Here is a 26916-nt window from a genome sequence, read left to right as displayed (position 1 = left end):
TAACACCGTTCTGCTCTACTTAATTACAATTCTGCCAGGCTTAGGCTTGTTGCTTAGGACGATGACCAAAAAGCACCATCAACACCCACCCCCCCTTCGTGTGCTGATTTTCTAGCATTTCTCTCCAAAAACACGCCCGAAACTATCAAAGCCACAGCCCCAATTCCCCAAAGACACTGCGGGCTGTTTGCTCTGCTTGACCGACCCAAGATGCAGCCACGTACCAGGACAGGGGCTGCACCGTCAGAGTAACCCAGCCTCAACTCCATCCCTTCAGAGGAAGGAGGTTGCCATGCATATGCACACCTTCAGCACAGTCCCCATCTCCCCCAACAGAAGCCAAGTTTCACAACATGAGCAAACTTATAGCATTTGGTGGCTCGTTTTTTTTCCTTTAGAAAGGAAGGAAAAAAATGCGTAACTTTTGGGACATGGGGGAGAAGGAAACCCTGGGTAAACTCGACAGTGACTGTAAATGAAGAGCCAGAAGCATTTAAACAAAACACAGTTTGTTTTAACCAAGCATTTCTGTTATGCTGCGAAGGTATGGGGCTTTTTTGTTGGTTTGGGTTCTTTTTTAATTACTGAATGTTGAAATAGAACACCTCCTTGAAGCATTCATGTGCATCAGTCTATCAAACCATTTACTCAAATTAAATGTGTAATCCTTCAAAATGCCTCCTTTTAAATTAATGAGTTTAAGTAGCTTGAGTTCACCTGAAAAGATCGCACGGGCACCTGACCTCATGAATTCTTCCTATTAATTATATTGGGAACTTGTTGGGAGGGATACCCTGCATAATCCTACTGTACCCCAACAGATGCGAGATTAAACAGGCTTAGTTCCCCCTACCCAAATCTGCGGCATTTAAAGCGAACGGCTTCAAAAACGAAACAGATAAGAAATAAAGGGCAAGAGCACATCCCTCTGCTCCCATCCCCTGTGCTCTCAATACTGGAAGTTAAGGAAAAATGTCGGTTCCACACTCCCCTGTAGCAACGTGAAGACAAACACCGTGTCACTGCTTTTGGCTATAAGTAGAATCGGTGGCCCTCCGACTGACGGTTAATCAGCTCTTTCACAAGGAGAACAGAGAATGAGTCATTCTGTTTCCACTCAAAGGAGTTTAAAGGTGCTTATGTAAATATCATAATTAATCAGATACTAAAGGCAGGCATTTCATTATTTAGCACCTCTGCCACAGCCTTATTTAAGCCCTACGATTTTAACATTTACCGTTCAGATATGCACACTTCTCCTTCAGCACTACAACAAAGCAGATTAATTTAGCCTCTCTGATTGCTGTTTATTTTTAGTTAGGACTTGTTTTGTGCTGACAAACCACTTTAAAGTTACAGTCGTCGTTCCACCCCCCAACTCTTCCCTCCACTTGGCAGTCGCAACTGTGCCCTGGGCTAGGCGCTGACATCCGCACCCGCACGTCTCCCTGCTCCTAATGAAGGAGTCATCCTGCACCAGCCCACCCCTCTGTCCCGCGGGCGCCCATCGCCAGGCATTAAGGGGAAGAAAAGGGGAAAAGGGGGGGTGGAGGGGGTGTAAGAAAGGGCAGGGAGGAAGGGGGAAAGCGCTGCCCGGCGCCCGGCCGCCGCCTCACCTGATGTAGTCGTTTCTGCAGAGGATCATGCCGCTCTTGGTGTAGCAGGAGGTGCCGATGTCGCCCAGCTGGGCCTGGCAGCAGGAGCACTTGAGGCAGCGGCTGTGCCAGTAGCTGTCCATGGCGTAGAGCAGGAAGCGGTCGGCGATCTTCCCCCCGCAGCCGGCGCACCTCTTCCACGAGAGGGAGCCCGCCGTCACCGGGGGCGGCTGCGAGCTGCCGCCGGGGTTCACCATGGCCTGCGGAGAGACACGGGCGGGTCAGGGCCGGCGGGGAGCGGTGGGCGCGGGGAGGAGAGGCAGCGCCCCCCCCCCCGCCCCGCTGCGGGCTGGTGCAGCTGCGGCACAAGCCGGGAACAGCCCCGGCGTTTGTTTTGCTTATGGAAAAAAAAGTGTGTGAAGAGTGAAAAAAGGGAGTTGTGAAACTGGTTTTTCAGTCTAGAGAGACTCGGCAGGCCCGGGGCGGCAACGAGGGGCTCGGGACCGGCCGTCCCCCCGCGGCGTGCTGGGGGGGGGGTGTGTGTGTACGTTTGTTCCGTTTGGTTTTATTTTGGAGACATAAAAACACGCAGAGAAAACACTCCACACTGAGGACACTGGCCCGAATAATAGATCATTGAACTTTAGGACGCCTGTTAACTTCCTACACAAACGTACTCAACTTTTGTCTCGCTAATCTGCCCTTGATCAGCAGTTTAAATGCTATAGCTTTGTTCCCCCCCAAAAAAAAAAAAAAAATTATAAAAAGATATAAAAAAGGGAAAAAAAAGGGGAAAGGGAAAAGGCTGCCGGGCCCCGGGAGAGCAGCGGAACCCGGAGCGCTCCGCTGGAGCCACCCCGGCCGCCCAAACTGCGACCCCGGGCGTTTTTCACTTTCTGATAAACGATCCATGCGAGCAGGACAACCCAGAGATAATATGGGAATCAATTCATAAAGCTTACTCTAAACCGATTAATTTGTTGCCTTCAATCCAGAGCCCAATAAACTCCCGGTGTTCCTCCAGTCACTTATGCTATAAAAAGATCAAGTTATTTACTGCCAATTAAGCAGCGTGTTTTGTCTTTGTCCTCTGTAAGCTGTACGTGCTCATGCCGAGGCATCTGGCTCTCTGCTAAGGACCTTCAGAGCGATACCTCCAGAGCACCGAGCAGGAACTTTTCCTGCCACCGGCCCAACTCGGCGACAGGAGGAGGAGAAGAGCTGAGGCCGGTTTCAAACACACATTTCCTCAGAAAGAGTACCTGGAGGTATGTCCAGTGACCGCACAATAAACCAGAAGAACTGCACCAATTAAGCTGTAACAAAAACCCCGAGACTTTGGAAAGAAAACCACTCTAAAAGCCATTAGCATTGCATTTATCCGAACGCATCATATACCTTTATGTAAATTGATTTCTGATGCATTTGTTCAAGGAATTGCCTTTTGTTAGTTTCCAGCTACCGCCTAAATGAATCTGCATTTCCTGCTCCGAGTCTTTAAACCGTTTCCCTATGCTTTAAATCACTTCGGATTTCTTAAAAGAAAGAGAAAGGCTCCGTGCCACCACCTTAGCCCGTCTTTGTCGAAGGCAAACGTATATAAATATAAAATGGGAACCGTTACACTGAGAAAACCGTCCAGTAACCCCATTAAGCTAAAGCTCTTAAGGACAAGCAATACCTTAATGCTGATTAAATCTAAAAAGATGAATCAAGAGGACTGACCAGAAAGTGACTCCCTTGATAACTAAGGACGGGCCCTCATCAAGTTTCATTTAGAGTTGGGGGGGGAAAAGCTTTTAACTTAAATAGGCTTACTCTAGTAATTACACAGCCAAGCAATTTAGGTCCTGGGATAGGAGTCAGTGAAATAGAAAGCAGAGCTGGAAGCTAGAGGCAAAATAACCCCCCCGCCTTTTAACAGCGTCTCTGGTGTTTTTTTAATGGAGACCAAGGGAGGGACAAGCGGAGAGCTGGCAATTTGTAGTACAAAAATGGATGCTTAATTCATGTCTTGGTTTTAATTAGGTGATTCACCGGATTTCTCCTGGATTGAAACAAAAGACCGTGTGGGGGGCAGGAAGGGAATTGGAGAGGAGAGAAATAGAGAGCTCACTTTGATCTTTTCTGCCACTGTTTCGGCACAGTGTTTACTACGGGGGTAGCGGGTGCCCCAGCCTCCCCCCTCCCCGTCCCCTCCATTCACGGCCGCCGCAGCAGAGCCCTTCCCGGCGGCGGCTCGAGCGGGGGGGAAAGGAAAAGCCGCCCTGAGCGGCGGCCGCCGCCAGGCTTTGTACGCGGGGACCGCGACAATGCCCGTGGCCCGCGGCTCCCCCCGCTCCGCTCCGCGCCCCTCCGCGGCGGCGGGCAACGCGGGACGGCGGCGGGCAGCGCGGGCATGCGACCGCGCTCGCGTACGCTGCAAAACAAGGGGTAACGACGGGCACTTCTTACCTGCTTCCCCTCTATATTGCAAAAGGCCGGGGAGCAACGCCGCTCGGGGTGCCTGAGGAGGTCTCCTTGCAAAGAAACAAACACAGCGCTCGGCCTCTCTCTGGCTTGCGGGAGCGCTGGAGGCAGCCCCCCGCCCAGTAAGGGGCAGCCCGGGCTGGAAAAATACAGCTATTTCTACGAGAGGCGTCCGCCCGGGTCCGTCCTGCAGCTCCCGGTGCCCGGGAGGGGAGCCGCAGCGCTCAGCCGCCGAGCCGCACACGCAGGGCGCCGCCGCCGCTCGCTGCTGCAATCGCCGGGCAAGTTTGGCAATGTGGCTTCACTTTGTACCGCTCCCCCCTCAACCTCCGCCCCCTTCGCCGGGCTGTGGCGGCTCCCGGGCCCGCCGCCGCGCCTGAGGAGAGGGCGAGAGCCGGCGGGGCCGGGCGCGGAGCCGGGGCCGGGCGGGGATCCTGCGGCGGCGGCGGCGCTGGCGGGACGCGGGAGGAGGCCCCTGTGCGAGCGCGGGTGTGTGTGTGCGCGCCGCGCGGTGCGCTCCCCGCCGCCTCACACATGTGTTACTGACAGAGCCGAACCCCAACTACACCCCGGCTCGGCCCCGCCGTCAGCCCGCCCCAGCCAATCCGCCCGCGGCTTGTTCAGGCGGAATAATAAAACCTGCCAATCCCCGGGAACACAAAGGAATGAGCGAAAGGGGAGGGAAAACCGAGGCGGGGGCGAGGAGGAGGGCAATAGAGGGGAGGCGGAGCCAGGTGGGCAGCGGTGCCCGCCCGGGCGCTGAGGGGCGCCGCCCGCCGCGCTCCGCTCCCGGCCACCAGTTGAGAAACTTGGCGGTGAGGGGCTGGCCCCGACCCGGCCCGGTCGCCGCTGTCCGTCAAAGCCCTTCCCGGGCGCTGGCCGCTTCCCGCCGGGGCGCTGAGGGGAGGTGCGGCCCCGCGGCCCGCTCCTCGCCACCGTCCTGGCGTTCCCCGGGGCCTGCGGCCTCGTCCTGCCCCCGGGGCCCGTCACCGCCGCCCTCGGGGCGGGCTGGCCCGCGCTGGGCCGGGGGGAGGCCGGCTCGGCGCCCCGGTGGAGGCGGAAAGCGCCGGAGAGCGGTGCCCAGGCATGCCCGCCCGGGCACGGCCCGCTGCCCGCAGCCCCTGCACCGGTTTGGAAGGGTTAAACTGCCGCAGTTGGCCGGCGGTCAGCAGCACGGCGTGTTGTTTGAGGAAACAACTGCGTTTCGGGGGAAGAAGCCCAGGGATGATAGCAAACCAGAAGTAACATTCAGTAGGAACGCTTAAAATTGGGAAAAACAACCGCCCGTGTTAATCGCTCTTGTTTGAGGCCTAAGCACAGGCAAAAGCACGGCACCAAAGAGTTAAAAAAGACCCTCGGAACAACACAAGTGTTTCCAAATGTGCCACAATTAGTGGCTGTTACCCTGTGAGCAGTTGCACCTGCCAGCGTGGGGCCCTGCCCAGCTGCTGCGATGGGTTCCTGCCTGGTGCGGGGCAGCCGTGCTCCACCGTGCACGCCACAGCTAGGACATCCGATCAATTCCGCACTTCCAGGATCTGTGAAAGAGGAGAAAAACTCCATGACATGAGTTCCTCGCTTCCAGGCTGCTGCCGTAAGGAGCAGCCAATGCAGCGAGGACAGTGGGAGAGGACACCCGCTCGGGGTGTGGGCTGGGGGGTACAGTTAGTTGCTGTGGTCAATGTGATGGCAGTGTGACTGCATCACGAGTTTGTATGTGTCCGTCTCTCTGCTGTTAAAGTGTTTGAAACCCGTTCCTGCGGGTGGCTAACGCAGCAGGGATGTACCCGCAGAGGGGTACGGGACTGCAGCCGGGGGTCCTGATGTGCAGCTGAGTTCGCCGGTACAAAAGTGCAGTGAGTGCCTCTGTGCCAGGCCGAGTGGTAAATCCGCCTGGGGAAGCACAGCCCAGGTGTACCTGAGCCACATCGCCACCTGTGGGCCTCCTCCATGCCTGCATCCCGGCCTTGGCTGGACCACGGCGTGCCCAGGAACCACTTTAAACTGAGGGGAAACATGCCTAGCTAGGAGAAATGTACCTGGGAAAACACAGGATATCGCAGATAGGTTTTGTTTCTAATTATATAGCAAATAAAATACTGAAATTCGAATAGCACCGCAGGTAGGATTTAAATGCAGGGGGGGAAAAAAGTCTGTTTCTGTCTTTCTGGGCTATGTTCAGAGTCTGTGCATGAAGCTCATGGAAGGCTTCCGCAAGGAGAGGGGGGAGAGGACTGGTGTTGTGCTTAAAAATACCGTATTTTTTTAGCATAGGTCTATGAAATATATCATCTGGATGTAATCTCCATGTACGTATTACTTTTAAACATGCTCAGCAGTTTCAGATTTGTTATTTAGGATCTGGTACAATTTAAAATATATAAAGTAACAAGGCATGCTACAGATAATCAACAGTCACTGTTATTCTAGCTCTCTGACACAGCTAAGAGCACAAGAACAGAGCAAATGCCAAGCTAAAATAAAATCTAAGTTGTCTAATTATCTAAGCCTGTAATGGCTGGAAGCTACCAAATTCAGGCTCTGGAAGAGCCATCAGGACCTTTCCTCAGTGGAAAAGATATTCTACCAAGAAACTCTGCCCTAGGCACTAAAATGTTTACTAGTCTTAAAACTGATAGCGATACAAAAACGGGAACTACCTTCTCAAGAAGCAGAGTTTTAAATAGCTTAATGACATCTTCCAAATACCATTACGATGTTCATATCTTTTTCTGAAATCACTAATCACTAATTTTTGTGATTAATTTTAACAGAGGAAACCATAACTGAGAGCATTTTGCAGAGCAATATTTTTCTGATTTTTCTTTTGTGCAGCATCTGCTGTTGCTGTGCTGTCATCTTCGTTATGTTTTTCATTGTCTATGTGCCATAATGTAATTAGTTAGTTCAACATCATCTGTGCTATTAGATGAGATGTTTCTATGGTAAGTTAACATAGTTCTGTGTAATTGGTAGATTTCAGCAGTAGGCATGAATGTATCCATCAACTTTAGGTCGATTTGAGTCCGCAAGATTTAAATTCACTTGGCATACGTTATCCTCGAAGACTGTTAATTTTGGCTGAATGGATAAAAAACACAATGCAGAAGAAAATCTGGCTGCTTATATCGTGGTACTGTTGGAGTCAGGGAAAGGAAAGCATAAAATTTCTGGCTTAGTGGTTGCAATCTGAATGCCTGGAAAATGTTACAACCTGTGATCCAAATAACTCTTAAACCTAGACGTGCCCCTGAGATAGCAGGTAGTCCAGAATTCATCAGTCTCTCCATTCATGAAAGGAGTCGTGGTTCTCTCCCTAAACACTGCATGCCTATGGGACTGTCTTTTCCTTTTCTCATTAGAGAGAAATGTTGGGGCTGCTGCTTTGTCTTGAGATCTTCCATGCTGCACTTTGCTAGTCCGCCTGTCTTGCAGGCTACACCTTTTGAACAAACAATTAGACTCTTAAAACTAACCCTCTGACCCCAGTCTCTTCGGAAACGGTGATGAAAAATCAACAGCCATTTGCTACTTTCAACTAACACATCCTTTTACTCACATGGGGTTTTCTGGTTTAGGGCCTCACACAACGTAAAAATCTGACTGGATTAAGTATTTAAGTCAGATATCCAGTGATACGGGAGAGTACGCGTCCTGGCAGAAGCTGGGAAGAACCCTGGACGGCTTTACTCTCAAGTGTTCTTTTCCAAGCAGTAGACTGTATTGGTTGCCCCAAAGAGCAAGATAATTCACTTTTAGAAATACGTGTATAGATTTTGACTTGCTTATAAATACATGAGTAACTTTATTTACAGGAACCCAGAACCATGGAAAGTAATTACTAAGCATGGTTCGCTTAGGTAAGGGCTTGCAAGGCCCTTTTATCATCACTGTATCCATAACTTAGGACAGGAGCCAAATAATATATATGTCAGTAATTATAGATATATATTTATATTAACAATGAAGTCCACTTTGGGAAGAGCTAAGGCTATATTTGTAATGACCTCATATGGCTAAAATCACGTGCACTAATTTGTCCTGTGCACATTCCTGTTGGGAGAACTGATGTATTACCACAAGCCATCAGTAGCAGAAAGTCCTGGGTGTGAGTTTTGTGACTGAAGTCAAAGACATCAGAGTTTGAAATGATACGTAATTTATGCTTTAAATGAAAAGTCTCTGGAGGCCACTAGAATATGCATATATAATAAGTTCACTACATAAAAAAACCCTTACCATTGGAAATGCTGTATGAATTTTGAAAGAGGGCTTTACACTCCACAGTCTAATAAAACAAGGCACTTTTCAGTTAAGATTATTTTGACATTCTTAAATATATACTGACAATTGATTTTTGTGATGACATATCTGTAGAGTGATCTTTTGTCACAAATAGAAACATGTAGTATTATGATTCAGATGTCACCGTCTTTAACAAGGAAAAAAAAAACCTTTGACAAATATTTCAAAATATAAACTCATGTAGAACTTACCCTTTAAAGTAAAAAAACGTTCTCTTTACAGATACTTTTATAGAAGCTGCATTAACGTGTTGCCTCTATTCGTTAGTCACCGTAACAAGCAGTCAGATTAGAGGATGGGACAGCACAATTTGGTGCTGTTTGAAGGCCCAAATTATAGCTAGAGGTAGCCACTGAGCTACTTTAAATTTACAGAACAAAAAAGATCAAGTGGATCAAATATCTGACTAATTCAACTGACCAAAGTGCTCTTACCTAATGCGGAGGTACACGTTTATAACAACATCATTTATGCTTCTGAATGTTACATCACCGCCACTTCTTTTCAGTCAGAATTCACTTCAGAGAATTTCAGCAGAGAAAGTAAACTTGTCTTCTTTCCCCTCTGAGAAAAGAAATCATGGAAACATTAAATGTTTTCTACTCAGAGCCGGCTGTTTATTTCTTGTAGCCATTTTTTAAGTATTTCCTTTGTCAAAGGAAGGTTTTTTTGAAGAATGCAGCTGCACTTTGGTATGATTTCTGCAAACAGACCTGTGCAGAATTTAGTAAAAGCAATGTGCTGGAATAATGTGTTACAATGAAAAGTGAGACCTTAATTCTAACCTGTATTATTTAATTAATTAGCCAAGTAAGTTTAAATATGCAGAAGAAATGAGTATTATGCCTGAGTGAATAAACAGCATATTTAATATTTTTTGATGGTGTTCACACATAATACCTTTAAAATTGCATTGACAGTATTTTGAAAGATGTATGTCCAGTAGAAAATCCTATGTCATTAGAATATCTGCCTGTTATGAGTGTATCCAGGAAATGAGTTATTTACTGTAACTCACTGCCGTGGAGCAGTACATCTGATATCACTGTGAAGTTCCCATAAACTCTGAACGATGCTGTAACTTACAGAAAGGTCCGTGACTGATGCTTTCCACTTATTTTGCACCTATCCACAGAGAAGACCCTTGTGATATCTGACTTGGGCTACAGTAAATCAATGGAGGAACATTTGCTCGAGCCATTTCCTCTGTAAGTCTTCAGGGGAAGTCCACAACCTAGGGTTTCAGAGGATTTCATTGTATGATGCATCACAGAGTCATAGAATCATAGATTGTTTTGGGTTGGAAAGGACCTTAAGATCATCTAGTTCCAACCCCCCTGCCATGGGCAGGGACAATCAATGGGAAGGCATAGTTTCAGCTAATACATCTAGATGTTTGTGGTGACTGTTTCTGATGGAAATTTGACATTAGCCATTGTTTCAAAGAGCTGAAAGAAAGCAAGGTACAGGCTGAGAACTGAAACACACACATTACAGGGACCTCCTGTTGAAGATGTCTTTTAAATTTAAGGGCTACCAGCACATATGAGAAAATGGAGGGTTACAAAACTAAAGAGGAAGAGCAGCCTGGTGACTTGTGTCTGGCAGAAATGCCTCAATAGTATTTGATTTGAAATTTACATAGATGCCAGCAGTTATGACACAACTGTCACTCCAAGTTCACTTAACTGGACATGAAACAATAACGACAAACAATCAGAGTGACAGTTCTCCTATTCTGCAGTGAGGTTCTTCGAAACTCAATTCTACAACATTCCTTCTGTTCCCCCTGCCAGACAAATGTGCTTCTGTTATTATGATTTCTCTGTTTGACTCGGCACAGCCTTGCTTTCAGGAAGAGTTTCTAAGCTTTCTATTCAGTATTTTAGTCATACCATTTATCAAAGCAAGAGTTTCTTAGTAACAGTTTTTAACATTAACTCTTTAATAGTTACTTTGCTGATGTAATCCATTATTTAAAAAGATTTTCTTGGGTAAGAATATTACATTATTTTTCATATAAAAATATAGCCCTCTACTTTTCTTAAGTTGTTTTTCAGAGCTGGAGCAACTACTATACTCCATGACCATAACTCTTTTTATCATTCTACTATGATTCAGTAGCTTTTGCTGTCTTATAAACAATCTTACAATTAAGAGCTAATGTTAATGGAATAGATTGTTGTCATAGGATAATGGTTTCCTGCTGCTAGATAAATGCTGTGGCAATGCTAGGACATTTATTGAAAGTAATAGTGAAGACAAAGCTAAGAGATTTATTTTTAAAGCAGGTGCCACAGATCCAGTGACACCATTCTGTTACAATTGTTTTATTTCTATTTCACTAAAAGACTGATGAAGATGGAAGCGTTTTGCCTGATGTATGCAAGTGCAGCAAAGTGACAGTGGCTCATTTCACTGTAACTGAATAAGCTGCATTGCATTTGGCTCAGGATGAGATTTATTGTGCAGCTCATCCAATCAGAAGACAGTTTATCCATTAAGTACAGCTTTAAAATATGTTGTATTTCTATGAACAAGATGGGGCTTGATGCTTTCTTTCACAGCAGCAGTTAGGCACAGATCACAGAAGAGGAGGAAAGCGAGGCCCTACCGTGCTTGTTCTGCTGGTCCATCCAGCAGCCCCCCTTTCCTCTGTGCCACAGGGACGGCAGGCTGGGGAGGGTGAGCCTGTCCATAGCGTGTTCCCCTCCTCCCGAATCAATGGTTCCTTGTCTTCCTTCTTCTGCATTGAGGGTGTTGCCTCTGTTAGCAGAGCAGAAATGGCAGCATTGTTCTTACCAGCACTGCTGTGCAGGGGGGAGAGAGGAAAATTTTGTACTAGTTTAGTGTTTCCTCTGTCTTGGAGTTCACGGGATCCTGAAGTTTTGGAAAATATGCCTTCCTCCTACTTTGAAAATTGCTCAGCCCTGAACCCTCCAACAGAGGACTGTGAAAAGCAGAGCTTGTAAAGCTTCCCAGGCCCTCTATCTGCTCTTGTGGAATTGCAGTAAAACACCTTGGATACCCCAAGTATCCAGCTCCTACAAAACTGGAGCCAACTGTCAGGAGCGTGGGCTCCATTCACTTCAACAAGCTTTCCCTGGACAGCTATGCCCCAGTTGCCTGACTTAGGCCTCAGCAGAAGTCTTTCCTTTTGAACTACGGAGCAGCTATTCCAAGTGGCAGTGTTGTAGTTATGACAGCTTAAGGATATCCCAGAAATAATAAAAAATATGATCCCTCCCCACAAACTCTGATCATTCCACAGCATCTTTAAAGTTACCTTGTAAAACAGCATAATGACTTTATATGACCATAAAGTCCCTGCTAGGATTTCCTTTAGGAATTAATTTTATTATTAAGGCCCAAAGACCTTGACATCAAACCAGCAATTCATTGTTCCAAGGACTTAGTCTCGTAGCTGCTCACAGCACAGCCCTGAATTATCTTCTAAGACCAGAGCTTGAAGGCAGTAAACAACTTTAACCTTTTCTCAACCCCAGACACATCTCACAAACAGGAGTTCAGTAAATGCATAAAGTTCACTTTAACCCATGTGCAGACATTCTAAGGACTAATTCGTTCTTCATTTTCTGAGTTGTAAGAAAATTTTTATACTAATAAATGGGCAAGTGTTACAGCACTTATGCTAAAGAGCCGTCAGACAAGGTTGGTCCTCTGCTGAACCCTGCTCTTTATGAAAGGCAAGCACCAGAGAGAACATCATAGAGAAACGCAGAAATGAGAGACCTGTGATCCTGACAGAATGAATCCTGGCAGCTGTGAGGTCCCTCAAGTCATCGAAGAGCAAGCAGGCCACGGAGCTCCAGCAAATACATCCTCTTCCAACTAGATTGCCGTAGCAGCAGTACATCAGACTTGATCTTCTAACACTTGTGCCTTCCAGCATCAGTCTCCTACCCGAAGCTTAGGATTCACAGGGAAGTTCTAGGGGATGGAGAATTTCCACATCTTTAAAACACTGGAGTCACTTACCTAAGTACCTGCAAGGATGTGACTGTGAGTATTGTGAAGTCCTATGGTTTTATCAAAATATTTGGAGTATCTATTTAAAGACCCAACTCTGGAATCATGGTTTTTATGCTAATCTGCCTTCAGCTTTTCCTTATAGGAACTTTGAGTCTTCCTGGTGAGGTAAAAACATTAATTCTTGAAGATCAACCAGAAAAAAAAGAAAAATAATTTCTTCACATTTAGCATTTTATTTTTAAAAATGGTTCTTCATTTGATCTAATAAATAGTGAGGAGTCACAACTTCGGAATTTTTGGGACTACCAGGACGGACAGCAGTTGTCCTGTCACCACATACTGGATCTACTCGAGGAATCCTCCTGGATTCAAGGGATTATTAAACCTATTTTGTCAATAGGCTTCTCCGTATCACACAGGACTGCACACAATCAATCAATATTTAACTTCCATACCACATACTGCTCCCAGAGAGGGCCAGAACTCCCCATGTCAGTTACCCTATCTCAAAGCGAATCCCCAGCCTCTTGCAGCTCTTTTGACTAAGGCGGCTCCGTACATCCCGCCTGGATCCGGCCCAGATGCTTTATTTCTATTGCATGAGATGATTAATTATGTGGTTTCTTTCTGTTTGTCTGATAGACGCTGAGGTAAGGGAGTGATGGTTGCTTAGTGCGCTATTATTAAAAAGCTCCTTTTGATAGCCCTGAACAGGCTCGAGTTGAGTGCCGCAACTAATCATAGGGCTGCTTACTTGGAAATGTAATGCTTGTTAATACTGTACTGTACTTTTATAAGTGAACTCCTTTTTGATTGGCTAGAGTTTAACTATAATCAGTAATTAAGGGTCAGCCATCCAGTAAACTCATTAGTTTACACCAATTACATTTGGTATAGTAACTAATGATTTCAAGGATCAAGCCATTTATTTCTAAGCTTTCAAAGTATAATTATTGTGTAAATCAGATAGAGTGTAAATCTTTTCCATACGTTTGGGCTGGTAATTGAGAAATAAAATGGTTTCCAAATGTATTCTCTGTCCAGTTTTTGTTCTGCAGTAGATCTCTCTGGGGACTCTTTAAAGTGTATGGAAAAGGTGATGTCAACAGAAGTGTACGCTGGGCAAACTGAGACAGCATTAATTAATAGAGATGAAAGAGAAAAGCCAGCCCCTTGCAAACCATGGTCAAGGCCTGAACTTGGACATCACACCTTAAATGACAGTTTACAATCCTAAGCGTGAGTCACTCAGATTGACAAGTATTCAAAATAGAAGAGAATTAAAAATCCTGTATGTTTAATGTATTGCCTTCCCAATATGCAATCTTTAAGATGGTGTAATCTCTGGAGCGTTTTGCTTTGAAGTTTAATATATAGTTGCTCACATCCACATAACATTTTCAACACGTTAAACAAATTAGTCTCTGGTTACAGAAGTTTTTAGGCATTTACAAGTTGCTGTTTAAGTAAATTTAATATGTGCCAGCAAAGTTGCTCATGCACTTGTTCAGTTAGAAAAATGCACTTTTGGAATGATTAATAAATAAAGCAGCCTTTCCTAGCCCTCCAACTTCGGTGTTTATTTGAAAGCAATCTACTTTAAAAAGACATTAATATCCCTAGAATTATTATTAGAATAATTGCTTTTACTCTTCTTGGAACAAACATTTTTTCTTATTTCCCTTCAGCACAGACAGCTTTCGACTCAAATATAAACTTCCTATTATTATTCCCCGCTCCCCACCCCAAAAATGAAGAATAGGAATTATACACTTTTCACTAAGGAATAATTAATTTGTCTCAAGTATTAGAACAGAGAATTGTAGAATGACTTTGAATGGTAGTCTCTAAGGAGTAGCATTGTTTGTTCTCTTCGGTCTTTAATGAGCTTTAGTAAATGGCCAGGAAAAATTACCTTCTTTATGTAATATGAGAGAAGCGAAGAATGAAGGAAGCTATAGAATCCCTAGGAGAAAAGGGAGCAGCCACACACACACACACACACACACACACACACTCACAGAGCTCCCTGTACCACATCGCTTCCAATGGTTAGTGTTCTCCTTTGGAAAGGAGCACTACAGCTCTATTTTTTCCATTACAGTTAAAACATATAATGTCCCTAATATTTTTGTAGGAGGGAAAAAATTCCTGGATGTCTCCCACATACTGACGGTGTCTGGCTTGTGTTGGGGGACAGCTGCCTATAGCTGAGCTCTGGAAGTCATTCTGGCTTCCTCTGCTTTGGCATTGATTTTGTCTTTTAAGATTCCTTAGTCTATTTTTGCCATATTTCCACCTTTAAAAGCAATTTCCCTTATAGTGCCCCAGCCTGCTGCCCTGTCTTTTAACAGACCGCTCTTCCCTCCACCACATATTCATTGTCACTCCTATCCAGAATGGTAACTGAGGCAGCAGCAGCAGGTGCTTGTTTCAGCAATGGATATGGATCTGTCACCATGGATAACAGAGCATGTTCAGGAATACCTTTTCCTTCCGTTCCCTCCAGTCTCCACATACGTCCTCACTACCTAGTTCTATAATGTGTCAGTGGTGCTGAGGCCATCGCTGCTTTGCGGTATGGGGGAAGCTTACCCTCAGCAGCCAAGTCCAAACAGCACAGTCTAAAAGGCTCTTGTGGAACAGGGGCTCTCACCAATCCATCCCGTTGGAGTTGTTCCAGTTTGCATGGAATAATTAAATATTAACTGGATTGCCATGTGTGCTTGTTCTCAAAGCATTACTGAGAGCAAGAAACCTGGGTTCTGTTACCTCTTCCAGGGAATACTGGGTGTTAAGTATTTATTGGGGCAGGCCCTGGCAGACGTGGTTTCCCCACCCAGGTGAGCGTCTCCATTACGAGGCTGACAAGCCAAGCCCAAGCCTTCCCACTTCAAGAGAGGACTCGGGCCACAGTCCCCACAGAACAGCTGATAATCTCTTGGGTAGAGTGCTAATTCAGGGGGCAAGAGATTCAAGTTCAAATTGCCTCAGGCAGAGGCTGAATACAAGTCTCTCGTATCTTGGCTAAACTGCACCAGCCAGGAGGCTGAACCACAAAAACTTGGGAGAGGGAGAAGGGCACAGGAGCAAGGAGAGACGTGCAGAAGGCAGCAGCACTATCAGTCACTATTGTGTGAGAAAAACCTGGCACAGGTGTCCAGTTCCTGGAAAGCAGCAGAGCAAGCGAGGTAAGCAGGTAAAGTAAGGCAGGGTGTTACAATACCTCAGTCTGATCGTGGCCCTGGATCATGGGAGATGCTCCCATGGCAGACATCAGATTGCTGACTAGAGTTCAGGGTCATGAGGGATGTGAGGGAGATGATAAAAATGGGGAGAGCTGACTGGACCCATCCCAGACATTTAGGGAAAAGATAAAGTAAAAAGCTGCTGCCAAAGTAAAAATCATTTCTCTCTATCATGGGCCCTCTTCAGTGCAATTGCTAGAGGAGAATAAATGGAGAAAGACTGCTGAAAGACAGATAGGAGACAGTGAGAACTGGACTAGTAAATGAGGCAGAGATGGTGGAAAGAAAACAAAGAGGACAACAGGAGGATTGGACAAAGAAAAAGGAAAAACTATGACCAAGACACTTCACCTCACGTTGCCTCAATCTTCTGGCAATAAAATAATACCAAGAAGAGAATCCCAGAGCATTTCAGTAACTTTAAAGTTCATAAACATTTAGGAGACATTTAAGGGCCCTGTTGATCAGGCCTGTGTTAAAAAGCAAGCAGGAAAACTGAAGAGAATGTTCTGACAAGTCGGAAGCACTGCTGTCGGGAAGGAAAAAAAGCAACAGGACTTACGTGCTTGATTTCGCATGTGTAACTGAGTATTAAAATCCACACCAAGCACACTTATGCTTTTTAATAGCAGAAAAAATTGGGCCTATTTCAGAGCAGGGAGAACACATGGTTTAAGGCATGCAGCCTCTCTTTCTTCAGAACAACCTACTGTGACTCCTATAATTTATTCCTCCCAAGATTCATTTGAACATCTGCAGTATCATTATTTGAGTTTGTTATACTATTAGCTTTAAAATTTTATAAGCCATACAGTAGGATAGGTGACAAGTTGAAAAGTTAAGGAGGGTTAATTTAGAAGTTTTAAAGCAAAGCTATTTTTGAGTTATACAAGTGCAAAAAAGCATCTGAATCCAAACCTCCATGGTTACATTTAAGTAACTCAGAAACTGCTGAAAGGATTTTCTTCGAACTTCACTCAAGACAAATCCCTCTGGGCTAAGACCAAGCATGAGAATTTAACTCAAAAGGTGATTGTTGTCTGAAGGGAGTTTTCTCTCCCCCCCTTCCCCTCCCCTCCTTTGGCTTGTTTTGTTTAAAGTGTTCTGAAAAAAATAATATATATTCACATATACATATTAAAAAAATAGCCCTGAAAAATAAGGGTCTGGTGTGTGACTGTTTCATATCAATTTTATCATTATAATAAGAAAAATGCTGTTTGTAAACTACCTTTTTATTAAAACCAGACCCCCTGCTTTGCCTTTAGCCATTACCAGCACTCTTAGTACCCACCTCTAGCAGGCATTTGGTAATGCTGTCACTGGGTGGCTCAACAGAAAAGTATCAAGCTGTACTCTCAGCCCCATCTGCAGCTTCTTTGCATGCCTCAGCAGCTCAGCGCAGCTATAATACTACCCTAAATGGACAACTGAGGATTCCCCTTAACAGGAAGTCTTTGGAGAGCAGAGAGTCAGCAGCTCTGCAGCACTCTTTCCTTCACTTCCCATCCCCAGTTCATGGGAGGTGAAGCACACTCTGTACCTGTAGCCTGACCCAAACTAGGTTTTGATTTCTCACTGGTCCAAGATTTGGAAAGCAGAAAGGTAGCTGGTGGTCATGCTTTTCTCAGCTCACTGTTAACTCAGTGTGTCTGGCAACCTCATTCATTCTTCCCCTTTACAGTTGAGACCAAGGGACTCACCTCCTCGTTGTGTAGCGGTAGAAACCCCTGTAAAGGAAGAACCTGAATAACAAAGGTGGAAACGTCTATTTTCTTTCTGAAAGTCCTTGAAATCAGTTCTCTCTAGTAGGAGCATCATGAGTCCTGGTAGCCTGATATCTGGATTAAAAAGACAAAAGACAGTGGATTTTCATTCCCCCCCTCTTCATTTTTACTCTCCCCCACATTTTGTTTTCTACAGATTGTCCCAGGGCAGACAAGAGCCTTTCCCTGTCCCTTCTATCCAGGCTTGTTTCTGATTCTCTGGCAGCACCTCCCACAGTTACTCACTCATTTGTTTGTTTGTTTTTCCTTTTGTAACTTTTGCCCCCTCCAAAGAGCTGGCTTGCCCAGGGAAACGACAGTAACTTATTTCATTACAAATGCATTTAGAAAGGCATTTTAATTGTTCCTTTTCATTTAGAGCAGCATCCGAGTTTGGAACTTGGGAAAAACTGAAGGGGAACGTTTGGAATAGATTTGCTGAAATAATTCACCACATTTAACCCAGGCAACTCAGATACATGCGGAAACAGCTTCCCTCGCCTATCTTCCATATACATGACCTGGCTTAAAAGCTGCTTTGGGCAAGGGCCAACCCATTGGTTGTGGCCCTAACACAATGTGGCTTGCAAGCTGTGGCACTACTACTACTACTACTGTGGTAATACCTAGGGATTTGTTTCAGGAGATCCTGATTTTGGAAACAAAATATGTGTTTCCTGATGACTGCTAACATGGAACAGTGGGAATTATAGCTGAAATGGGTATAGAGAGGAGCACCAGGAATCCAAAGTCTTGGGTTCAGTTCTTACTTGTTTTAATTTGGGGGAAGTCTACTGTGGCAAAACAGAGAGGCCCTAAAGTTTGTCTCAAGATGTAGTAGCTTACAGAGGGATGCGCAGATCCTGGAAGCTCCCTGCTGTACCACCCTTCAGGAGGAGGGAAATTCTGGCAACTGCTGAAAAAAAATTGAGAAAATGTTAAAAAATATATCACAATATTTAAATAATCAGAAAGCTTTTCCATTCATAAATGTCCCATCTGCTCTCCACCACCAAACTTCTGGGGTATCATTTTTCAGTCAGCACTTGGCACTCAGCACTTGAAGCTGTCTGCTGCTATCTCATTCATACGGTTTTTCGTTGCAGGTCAATATTATCTGACTAGGTTCAGATTAAGTCTTCATACACCGTTCATCTGGAAAACCCCAACTCCAAGCACACTGAAATATTGCAAACATAAACAGTGCAGTTTCCATGGATGATGATGTATTAAAATGTATCCCAAAGGGATGAGCAGCAGGAAAAAGAGGAACGTGAAGTTATGATAGCAGAAGAGAATGCCCTTCTTTTTCAGCTAAGATTTTGTGTAAGAGTGAGGAGGAATGTGGCAAAGAGAAGAAAGGTTGGTCTCCTCACTGCTGGTTCTGTAGCAAAGAAGATTTTCACATTGGCCATGGTAAAATGCGGCAGAGAAATAGCAGATCTGAATATTGTAGAGGAAGATGTGAAATGAGAAAGAATTCAGTGCAGTTCAGGGATGGCAAAGTATAATGAAGGCAAATTGAAAGTAAGAGCTCAAACTGGAAGAGATGAGCTGAAGGAACCTGATATGAAGACATAAGTTTAATTAATAAAGGCAGGCAGAGCAAGCTGAACAGAGAACACTCATTTAAAATGTCAAAATATATTCTTAGTTGTGCCCGCTAAGGTAAAAATAAAGGCGAGGTATGTAGACAAAGATGAAAGTTGAGGGGTGCAAGAGGGGGTTCAAGGATGGGAGTACTTAGAAGACCTGAGACTGCAGAGAAGCTCTTCTGGGAGATGACAGCACTGTCTTTAGTGCTTGTTGCTGCCTTCCAAGTACCCTACATACTGTTCCATTAGCAAAAGAGATCACATATTACCTCCTAATCTGTTTAAGCTATGTCAGCCAGATTCATTTCACCTGCTGATGAACATGGATATGAGCTAACCAGGCTGGCTTTACTTGTAGTGCATTAGGGAATGTTTGCTTGGCCTCTTCTAATGGCAAAGCTATGGGGAGGGACCAAGGGCAAGCAGCAAAATGGGGTGTAGTTTTCAGCTAGTAAATAGCCTAACACAGCGCAGGAAATTTGGTCTAGAACAGATGAACATGTAAGACTGGAACCAATCCAGACATGTGGAAGGATGCAAATTTCTTAAGATTGAATAAGACTGAAGGAAAAAGTTATCATCAGCCGTACAAAGCACAAGAAAAGTTCATGTCTCTACATCTTACTGGTATAAGTAAGGAACGCTTTTAAAGATAAGAGGTGTATATATGTGCTTGGGAGAAATAGCAGTTACTATTGGTTGGTTAGTAACTGGCAGGAACCATAAGAGGAGAGACTCATGATTTTACTGTCTCTGGTCCAACAGAAAACTGTAATCTATGCTACTTAAGCTTCATCTACTCAGCATTTGCAAATGCCAAATAATCAAAAATCTTACCAACATAAAAGTGAGCAAAGCTGAAGAGCGCTGCGCATCAGGGATCACTGGAACAATATACAGTGGCTTTCACTTCAGGGTAGTAGCTTAATATTTTCCTCCCCATCCTGGCCTATTACTATTAACACTACTACTACTACTACTACTAATGATAAGGGAAATAACAAGGGTAAAGAATATAAAGACCAAATTGGGAAAGGGAAACAAACAGTGAATACAAGTGATGCCCAATACAATTGCTCAGCACCCGCTGACCGATACCCAGCCCGACCCGAGCAGCGATCTGGGCCTTCTGGGTGACTCCCCCCAGTTTCTGTACTGGGCATGATGTGCTGTGGTATGGAATAACCCTTTGGCCAGTTTGGGTCAGGTGTCCTGTCTCTGCTCCCTCCCAGCTTCCCCTCCTCCCTGGCAGAGCATGACACTGAAAAGTCCTTGATCAGGGTAAGCACTACTGAGCAACAACTAAAACATCAGTGTGTTATCAGCGTTGTTCTCAGGCTAAAGCCAAACCACAGCACTGCAGCAGATACTAGGAAGGGAATTACCTCTATCCCAGCTGAAACCAGGACACCTGTGTTTCTTTAGGGACTCACATCAAGTGAATTGGTACTGTTAGAAAGCACATCAAAAACTGAGCTTGCATACCATTAATTTACTTCTATTATCCAGAGTGGTTCTGTTCTCCAAGGTGGGTAGACCATGAGAAGTTTGTTTTGCTTCGGCTATTGCTAGAACAATTCAAAGAGAGGGAACAAGAATTTTGCTTCTAAAAATGGATACATTTTAGAAACATTAAAATAACATATTAAACTGAACCACAGAAATATTCTTGGTAGCTCCCTCTGTGGCACTCCCTGTAACTATAGCTAAGAATAATCCTGAATCACCTTTGTGTTAGAGAGAGGCAACCCCCTCTGCTTATTTTAGAGGGACTGCAGCTCTAAACCCTTTGCAATTACTTTTCTACCTTCTGTGTTATCATTTAGATTGAGGCTTTTCATATCTGACTCAGTAGGTCTTCTGTTGTTTCGTTCTCCACCATTTATCTCCTTATTTTGGGTGCGTGTCATTCACATTTCTGCAAAATTCAGCTGAAACCAGTAGTGTCCTGTTCATGCTACTGGTACTTTGCATTGCACGTATTAAGAAGTAGAATTTGCAATCCAAGCCATTCACAGAATATTCTTATACAGCACATAATTTGCCAACAGCTAAATTAATCTTGCTTCACAATGTGAGGCTGTGTACATGTGGTTTCTGATACAAAAGGCTCCAGTGAAATCAATGTTATAGGCATCATATTAACTCGGACCCCGCTTTTTCAGGTCCATGAAGCTTAGTCATGTGCCTGCTCATTTAGAACTCAAATGTAAGCAAGAATCTCAGCTCTCCTTTTTAAACAGTGTGAAGTTTCAATCCAATTTACCTTGCATAGATGAAAACATAAATCAGTAGCTGGTTTCCATTGCACATACTAATTTAATGAGCTAGGGATTTGACCACATGTGTATATACACTCTGGGAACCTGAAGACCTTTCCCTCTCTACTGCATTAGGTTTGGATGTGTGCCAAAGAACTATCTACAAGCTAAAAGGAGGAGGGAAAGGCAGCCTGGCCCATCAGTTAGCACCAGGGTCTAGAACAAGGCTGTGAGCCACAGCTCAGGAGTCAAGTGCCATCCCTACCCTCCAACTGATGACCAGTCGAAGAAATGCATGTGCTGCTGCAAGCAGCACCACAGCCCAGACAACAGCCCCAAAAGGACAGTGTCTGGGATCACCACTGCTCAGCTGGAGGGGGCTTTTCCACCCCTTCCCTCAGCGAGGAGGGAATCCAGTACAACACAGATGATCTAGAAGAAAGCTGCAGGAAGAGCACGACACCAAAGCTTCCTCAGACCTACATCTTGGCTCGTTGCCTGGTGTACTACCAAACAAAGCACATGTGAGGGTTTTGTCTAGTAGGTCTTCAAAGAAGGTGTGTAATGACAAGTCTGTCAAATGCAAAATGAGGTTGATAATAAAAAGAAGATAAATTCTCATGCACAACCATCCAATGTGCTTTGGCACCATTTACGTTGCATGACTTTTGTTGACCTGAGAAGACTGTGACCTAAAATACAAACTCCAAAACAGCAGTGTCTCCTCTTTGCCTTGTCTCAAAGACCATTGACCAGGAGGGGTAAAGCTTTGCACTTACCATTCTCAGACCTCCATGCGTCTGAGTCCATTGATAAACAGCTCCCTTTCGCTGAACTAGTCTAAACCAATTCTCTTCATACACTTGTGCAGGGAACGTCAAATCCCAAGTTGTGTGAAATAGTGCAAACAGACTTCTTGGGGCAGATGTTCTGAGCAGGTAAGCTCGAAAGTATGACTTCCAATGCCACATGTCTTTGGCTTCACAGAGGAGGATGAGGTAAAGCTGGGAAAAAGCAGAATAAAGCTAATGAATAGGGGTAAGGTATAGAAAAACGAAATGCTGCTGGAGCATTAATTCATCATTCACTACAAAAGCAGAGATTGCAAGGCACATTCAGATAGGTACTCGTCCTCCCCGTCTGCTACCAGAAGAATTAAATCTAGGCCAGACTTTGCTTAGGTGCCGAAGGAAAAAGGACATTATATTCACCATCTCTGTGACTCTGACCAACAGAATTAGTAACAATCTTTACACTTGAAATGTATTTTAAAAGTGCGTTTAGCTTAGCTTATCAGGCCAAGCTTATGAAAACCTAAAAAATCAGAAGTCGTGTGATGTGAGAACATGTTACACTGAGGAAAGTCAGCACAGCCCCAGCCTGTGGGATGGGAGTGCCATCTGCTATTGACATCTAGGAAACGTACTTCAGGTGGAAAGCTTCCTTGCAGCCACAGGCGCAGAGTAACTGAGGTTAGCTCTTAAGCTCTTGTTCTCTCCATAACTCTGGCTCAGAACACCACAAACCTGGGCCTTGCTGAGGGCCCGAGCATACTCTCCTCCAAAGGGGGGTAGTCCTCTATGCTGGGGTCTCTTGGTGGAGTCATGCTGGAATCAAAAGAACAGGTCCAAGAATCCCTGCTGCCAGGTCCCAGATCATAGTATTAATAAAGCTTGTCCAGCAGACACACAGAGGTTTTCCTCCTTGCAGAAAAGCCAGCAGAAACAATTTGATTACATTTCTTTCTCTCTCTTAGCTATATGGGAGTGTCATTTCGTTTTGCATATTTTCATTATGCAAAGTCACACCGGCCCCAACAGGACAAGTATCCCCTTCATTCTGCTGGTGTTTGGCTTCTGATTAGAAATGGTATCAGAAGGTAAATGCAATGAATGCATGGGAAGGTTTGCTGTGCAGTAACGAGGCTTTAATACCATACACCACGCCGTGTCGACAACTCAGAAATGTTTTAACAGGTTAAAACTATTTTGGGTAATTACAAAGAAGCTGAAGGGAAAAGCATCCCCTCGAGCTGACAACATACGTTTTATACAGAAAGAGACAAGATATGAGACCATGAAAATTGCACAGACACAAATAGTTGAGATGTAACTGAGAGGCAGAAAAATATATTAAAATGATCATTGATTGAGCAACACGGAAAGGATTCTCCCAACAGGAGAAAACAGATTCTCGCAGGTCTCTGAGAAAGCACCACAGACACCGTTCTTGTGACGATACCTAAAACTTCCACCTGAAATTGTAAAGCCGCTTCTGGATATTGATGTCTGTCTCTTTTGATACAGCTATTATTGCTTTTGGGTTTTTTACAGATAGAGAAACCAGGTTTCTGGAATGAGTAAGAGACTTTCCTAAGGTCAAACAAGAAGTCAGGGGGCAAAACCCAAAACGGCCTAGTTCCCCCCAATCTTATTCTCGATCTACCCCGTTGACAGATTGTAGAGCCAGGAAAAACTGTGAAGAGGTAGGTTTTGCAAGGAAAATAACAAGTTCCACGTGTCTCCCCAGCTGATATTAGCAATAGTGAAAATCTCATTCTGCAGCAAAACTGCCGATGCAGCACTTGTAAAAAACCTCCAAATTCATGTGCAGATCAGAAATTGCCGGCGTGCCTTCCGCAGCTGCAGCTACCGCACACTGTCAGGGACTCATCTGAACGCATCGGATCCGACTCGGGGGTAGGCAGCAAAGCCCGCCTGGCTCGGTTGTGCACCAAGCCCTCGTGCCTCATGTGGGGAGAGGAAAGGCAAGGTTGGGACCCCGCAGGTTTGTGCAAGCCCCAGGTTAAGATGGGGCACACCAGTGCGGAGCCCCACCGGCCCTCCCGCAGTGCTGTGAAATGGAGAACCCTGACAGGACCTACACACGTGCAAGTGTTTAAATACTCGTTGTTGGGGACTACAGGAAAGCCTATGATAGACATTTTGCCTTGGGATGTTTTCTCTACTCTATTTCAAAAAAGCAATAAAAATATGTGCTACTCTGAGGGCTATTTCTCTGCTTAACCAGCCCCTTTATTATTATCCGGCTTCTCTCAGAATATACCCTTTCTCCCAACAAGCCTGTACTGCTCCAAAGGGCAAGGCTCAGGTCTCAGGCAGGGGTTGTCGACACACACATTTTCACTTGCCTGACTTCCTTCCACTACAGGTCACACTGAGATGGATTTGAGAGCACCCATCCGCAGGCCTGGACACAACTGGCCCCTTCGGCTGTGTCAGGTAACCCTTGTGCACAGACTGGCTGCACAGGGCATGAGCTACACCATCCCCTTAGTGCCGGAAGCACACGGGGCAATGAGGCTTTCAGGGGTGCTGGTCACCCACATCCCCAGCAGAAACCAGCCGGAGATCGCTTGGAAAGCCCGGCCTTTTTATGCTCCAGAATTAAGACTTTGATTAGATGCTGGCGCAAGACCAAAACTCCATCTGAAATGCTTTAGACAACCCATCTGCGCTCGGTTTGGGAGGCTGAGGAGCGCATGCTCCCTCCCCAAACCCCTGTGGTCCTTCACGAGTCCCCCCACCTCGTGATAAATTTCATAATTATTCAGCCCTTACTACCGACACCAAAATTCATCACTCAAAGCAAGTTAGCTGAGATTCATTAGAATAAGACATCTAGTAGGCACATGTACTTTATTAGCCTCTTACACCAATAGTTTTAATTAGGTACATATTTCACAGCTCTAGAACTACTCGAGTGAAGGGCTGCTTTTATCTCTTTTATTTACAGTAACAAGCTATCAAACAAATACCACCATAATTAAACTCAGATTAAAAAAAAAAGAAAGAAAAAGATATTTTAGGTTTTTTATTAAGGGGTGACCTACTCAAACCTCAGGTTTGGCAAACCTGAGGGATATCATTTAATTAATGAATGAAATACCCTGCATCCGAGCAGGATGGTGGGGCAGGGTGGCACCTGGCAGGCCCTTCCTCCATGTCACCTTCAGGTAGGGGAGGAGAGCTCTCCCTTGGATAGATACCGCTGTGATGAGAAAAGTGATTAAAATCCAGAACATATCTAAATTATTAATGAGGAATTTAAATGATGTTATAAAAGAGGGAAATACAGGCGAAAATGTTACACATTCATGGAATTTTTACTCATGCATAATAATAAGTTGAAAACACTTTAGTTATAATGCTTCCTAAATTAAAGGGCGGGGGGGAACACGATGCGTTTCTCGGGCCCGCCCGCGCCGCCCGCCACTCGGCGATCAAGGGCGCCACCTGCCGGGCACTGCGGTGCAGCGCGCCCGCTGCCGCCGCCCGGCTGAGGCCACCGGCTGGGGTCCGTGCCCGGCGGGCCGCGGGGCCCTGCCGTGCCCGTGGGCTCTGCTCCGGCCCGGGCCGGCGCGGCTGCCCGCCGCTGGGGGCAGCGGCCGTGGCGGTGGCAGTGCCACTGAAGGGTGGGCCCCGCGCAGGGCTGTGGTGTGACTCCTGCCGCCTTACGCTGTGATTTGCTCTCTCGAGTACAGTGCAAAGGTAGGTTTTTAACTTTACGGGTGCTGAGAAAGGACATAATCAGGTGAGAAGAGCCCCTTTCTGCTCCCCTGCAAACACGGAGCCCAGCACACTCCCTGGCTGCCGCTGCTGCTGGGCCCTGCCAGCCCTGCGGTAGGCATGCTCCTTTCCAAAACCCCATCGAGCTGCCTGCTTGTGATTTTGCATCCTTGTGAGCAACGGCAGCAGTTGGTACCAGATAAAAGGTTTCCCAGTCAAAGCTGCAAGTGGCATGTACCTCACATAGCTATATTTTTGTCTAAATCTCTGTGCAGTCTCTTCTGTAATGACTTCCCACGCTGTCTATCCAGACTCCCCCCACCTAAGTGCCGTTTGTGTGATCTATAGAGTCACACAACGCTTAAGAGCCTCATCTTTAAAGCTCTATTTTTTATACAATCAGGCAATCATTTGTCTCATCTGCCACAAATTCGAGTCATCATTCGCCTCTGCCATGGCAGGGGAAGAAACTTGCAAGCCCACAAAAGCAGTAGTCGCTGGAACACAACCTTAGCCCTAAAGTCTGTTGGACCTGCTTGTCCCTCTGGCTGAATTCCTTGGGGACATCTTGTACTTCCAGGTGCCTTTCAGTCCGATAAAGCTGCTTTTGGTAACTCTGCAAAGCAGAGAGCCACCAGCTGATTACAGCGGCAGCAAATAAGGCAAGAACAATCCCAGGCCATTCTGGACTGTAAGGTCTATACAAATGCTCTAAGTCCTGCTGAATGCTAACTGGCAGCTAGCACCAATTACCGAGTAATGGGCTCTCCACATGCCCCTTTACTTAATAAGTAGACACAGTCTGCACTCACTTTTGGAGCTTAGTTGTCTCTGGTTGTAACACCAGCTGAATGCTTTGCAGTGGGCTAGCCTCACAGTGACTAAAGCTCAGATCGTTATAGTGAAGTCTCAAGCAAAAGAAACTGCCACACTCTTCCCAATTGGAGCAGATGAAATAAAGGCTCTTGGACACAGTTCCTACCTAGGAGCCTGCCAGAGCCTAATAATTGCAACATGCTGTGATTCTAAACCAAATGTGTCATGGAGAGACACCCAGGCTAATTCAGAGGGAGGTAAATTTGCCTGGATGAAACTCTTCATTAGCACAGTGTTATTTTGTCCACTGCTCCAGCCACTCCTGGTCCCTTTCTCCAT

General features: G+C 45.4%; 1 protein-coding gene across 2 annotated transcripts in view; it reads right to left on the bottom strand.

The window, feature by feature from the left end:
* Positions 1-22118, bottom strand: part of LMO4 (LIM domain only 4) — a 36523-nt gene extending 14405 nt beyond the window's left edge. Inside the window, exons 1-8 of one of the 2 annotated variants that reach the window (XM_030495583.1) lie at positions 22012-22118; positions 18223-18292; positions 17314-17451; positions 12123-12320; positions 10984-11135; positions 8804-8933; positions 5486-5602; positions 1617-1855 (exon numbers count right to left, since the gene is read on the bottom strand). In XM_030495583.1, the coding sequence (XP_030351443.1) occupies positions 1617-1852 (236 nt within the window). In that variant the 5' untranslated portion in view covers positions 1853-1855; positions 5486-5602; positions 8804-8933; ... (3 more) ...; positions 18223-18292; positions 22012-22118. Of the gene's footprint in view, positions 1-1616; positions 1856-4049; positions 4679-5485; positions 5603-8803; positions 8934-10983; positions 11136-12122; positions 12321-17313; positions 17452-18222; positions 18293-22011 lie in introns of those variants that run through there. The other variant, XM_030495582.1, reaches the window with a different exon arrangement.
* Between the last annotated feature and the right edge of the window lie 4798 nt (positions 22119-26916).

Source organism: Strigops habroptila, chromosome 8 (assembly GCF_004027225.2).
Source record: "Strigops habroptila isolate Jane chromosome 8, bStrHab1.2.pri, whole genome shotgun sequence".
Taxonomy (NCBI): domain Eukaryota; kingdom Metazoa; phylum Chordata; class Aves; order Psittaciformes; family Psittacidae; genus Strigops; species Strigops habroptila.
The sequence above is the reverse complement of the archived record's forward strand: the minus strand, read 5'-3'. Positions and strand labels throughout refer to the sequence as shown.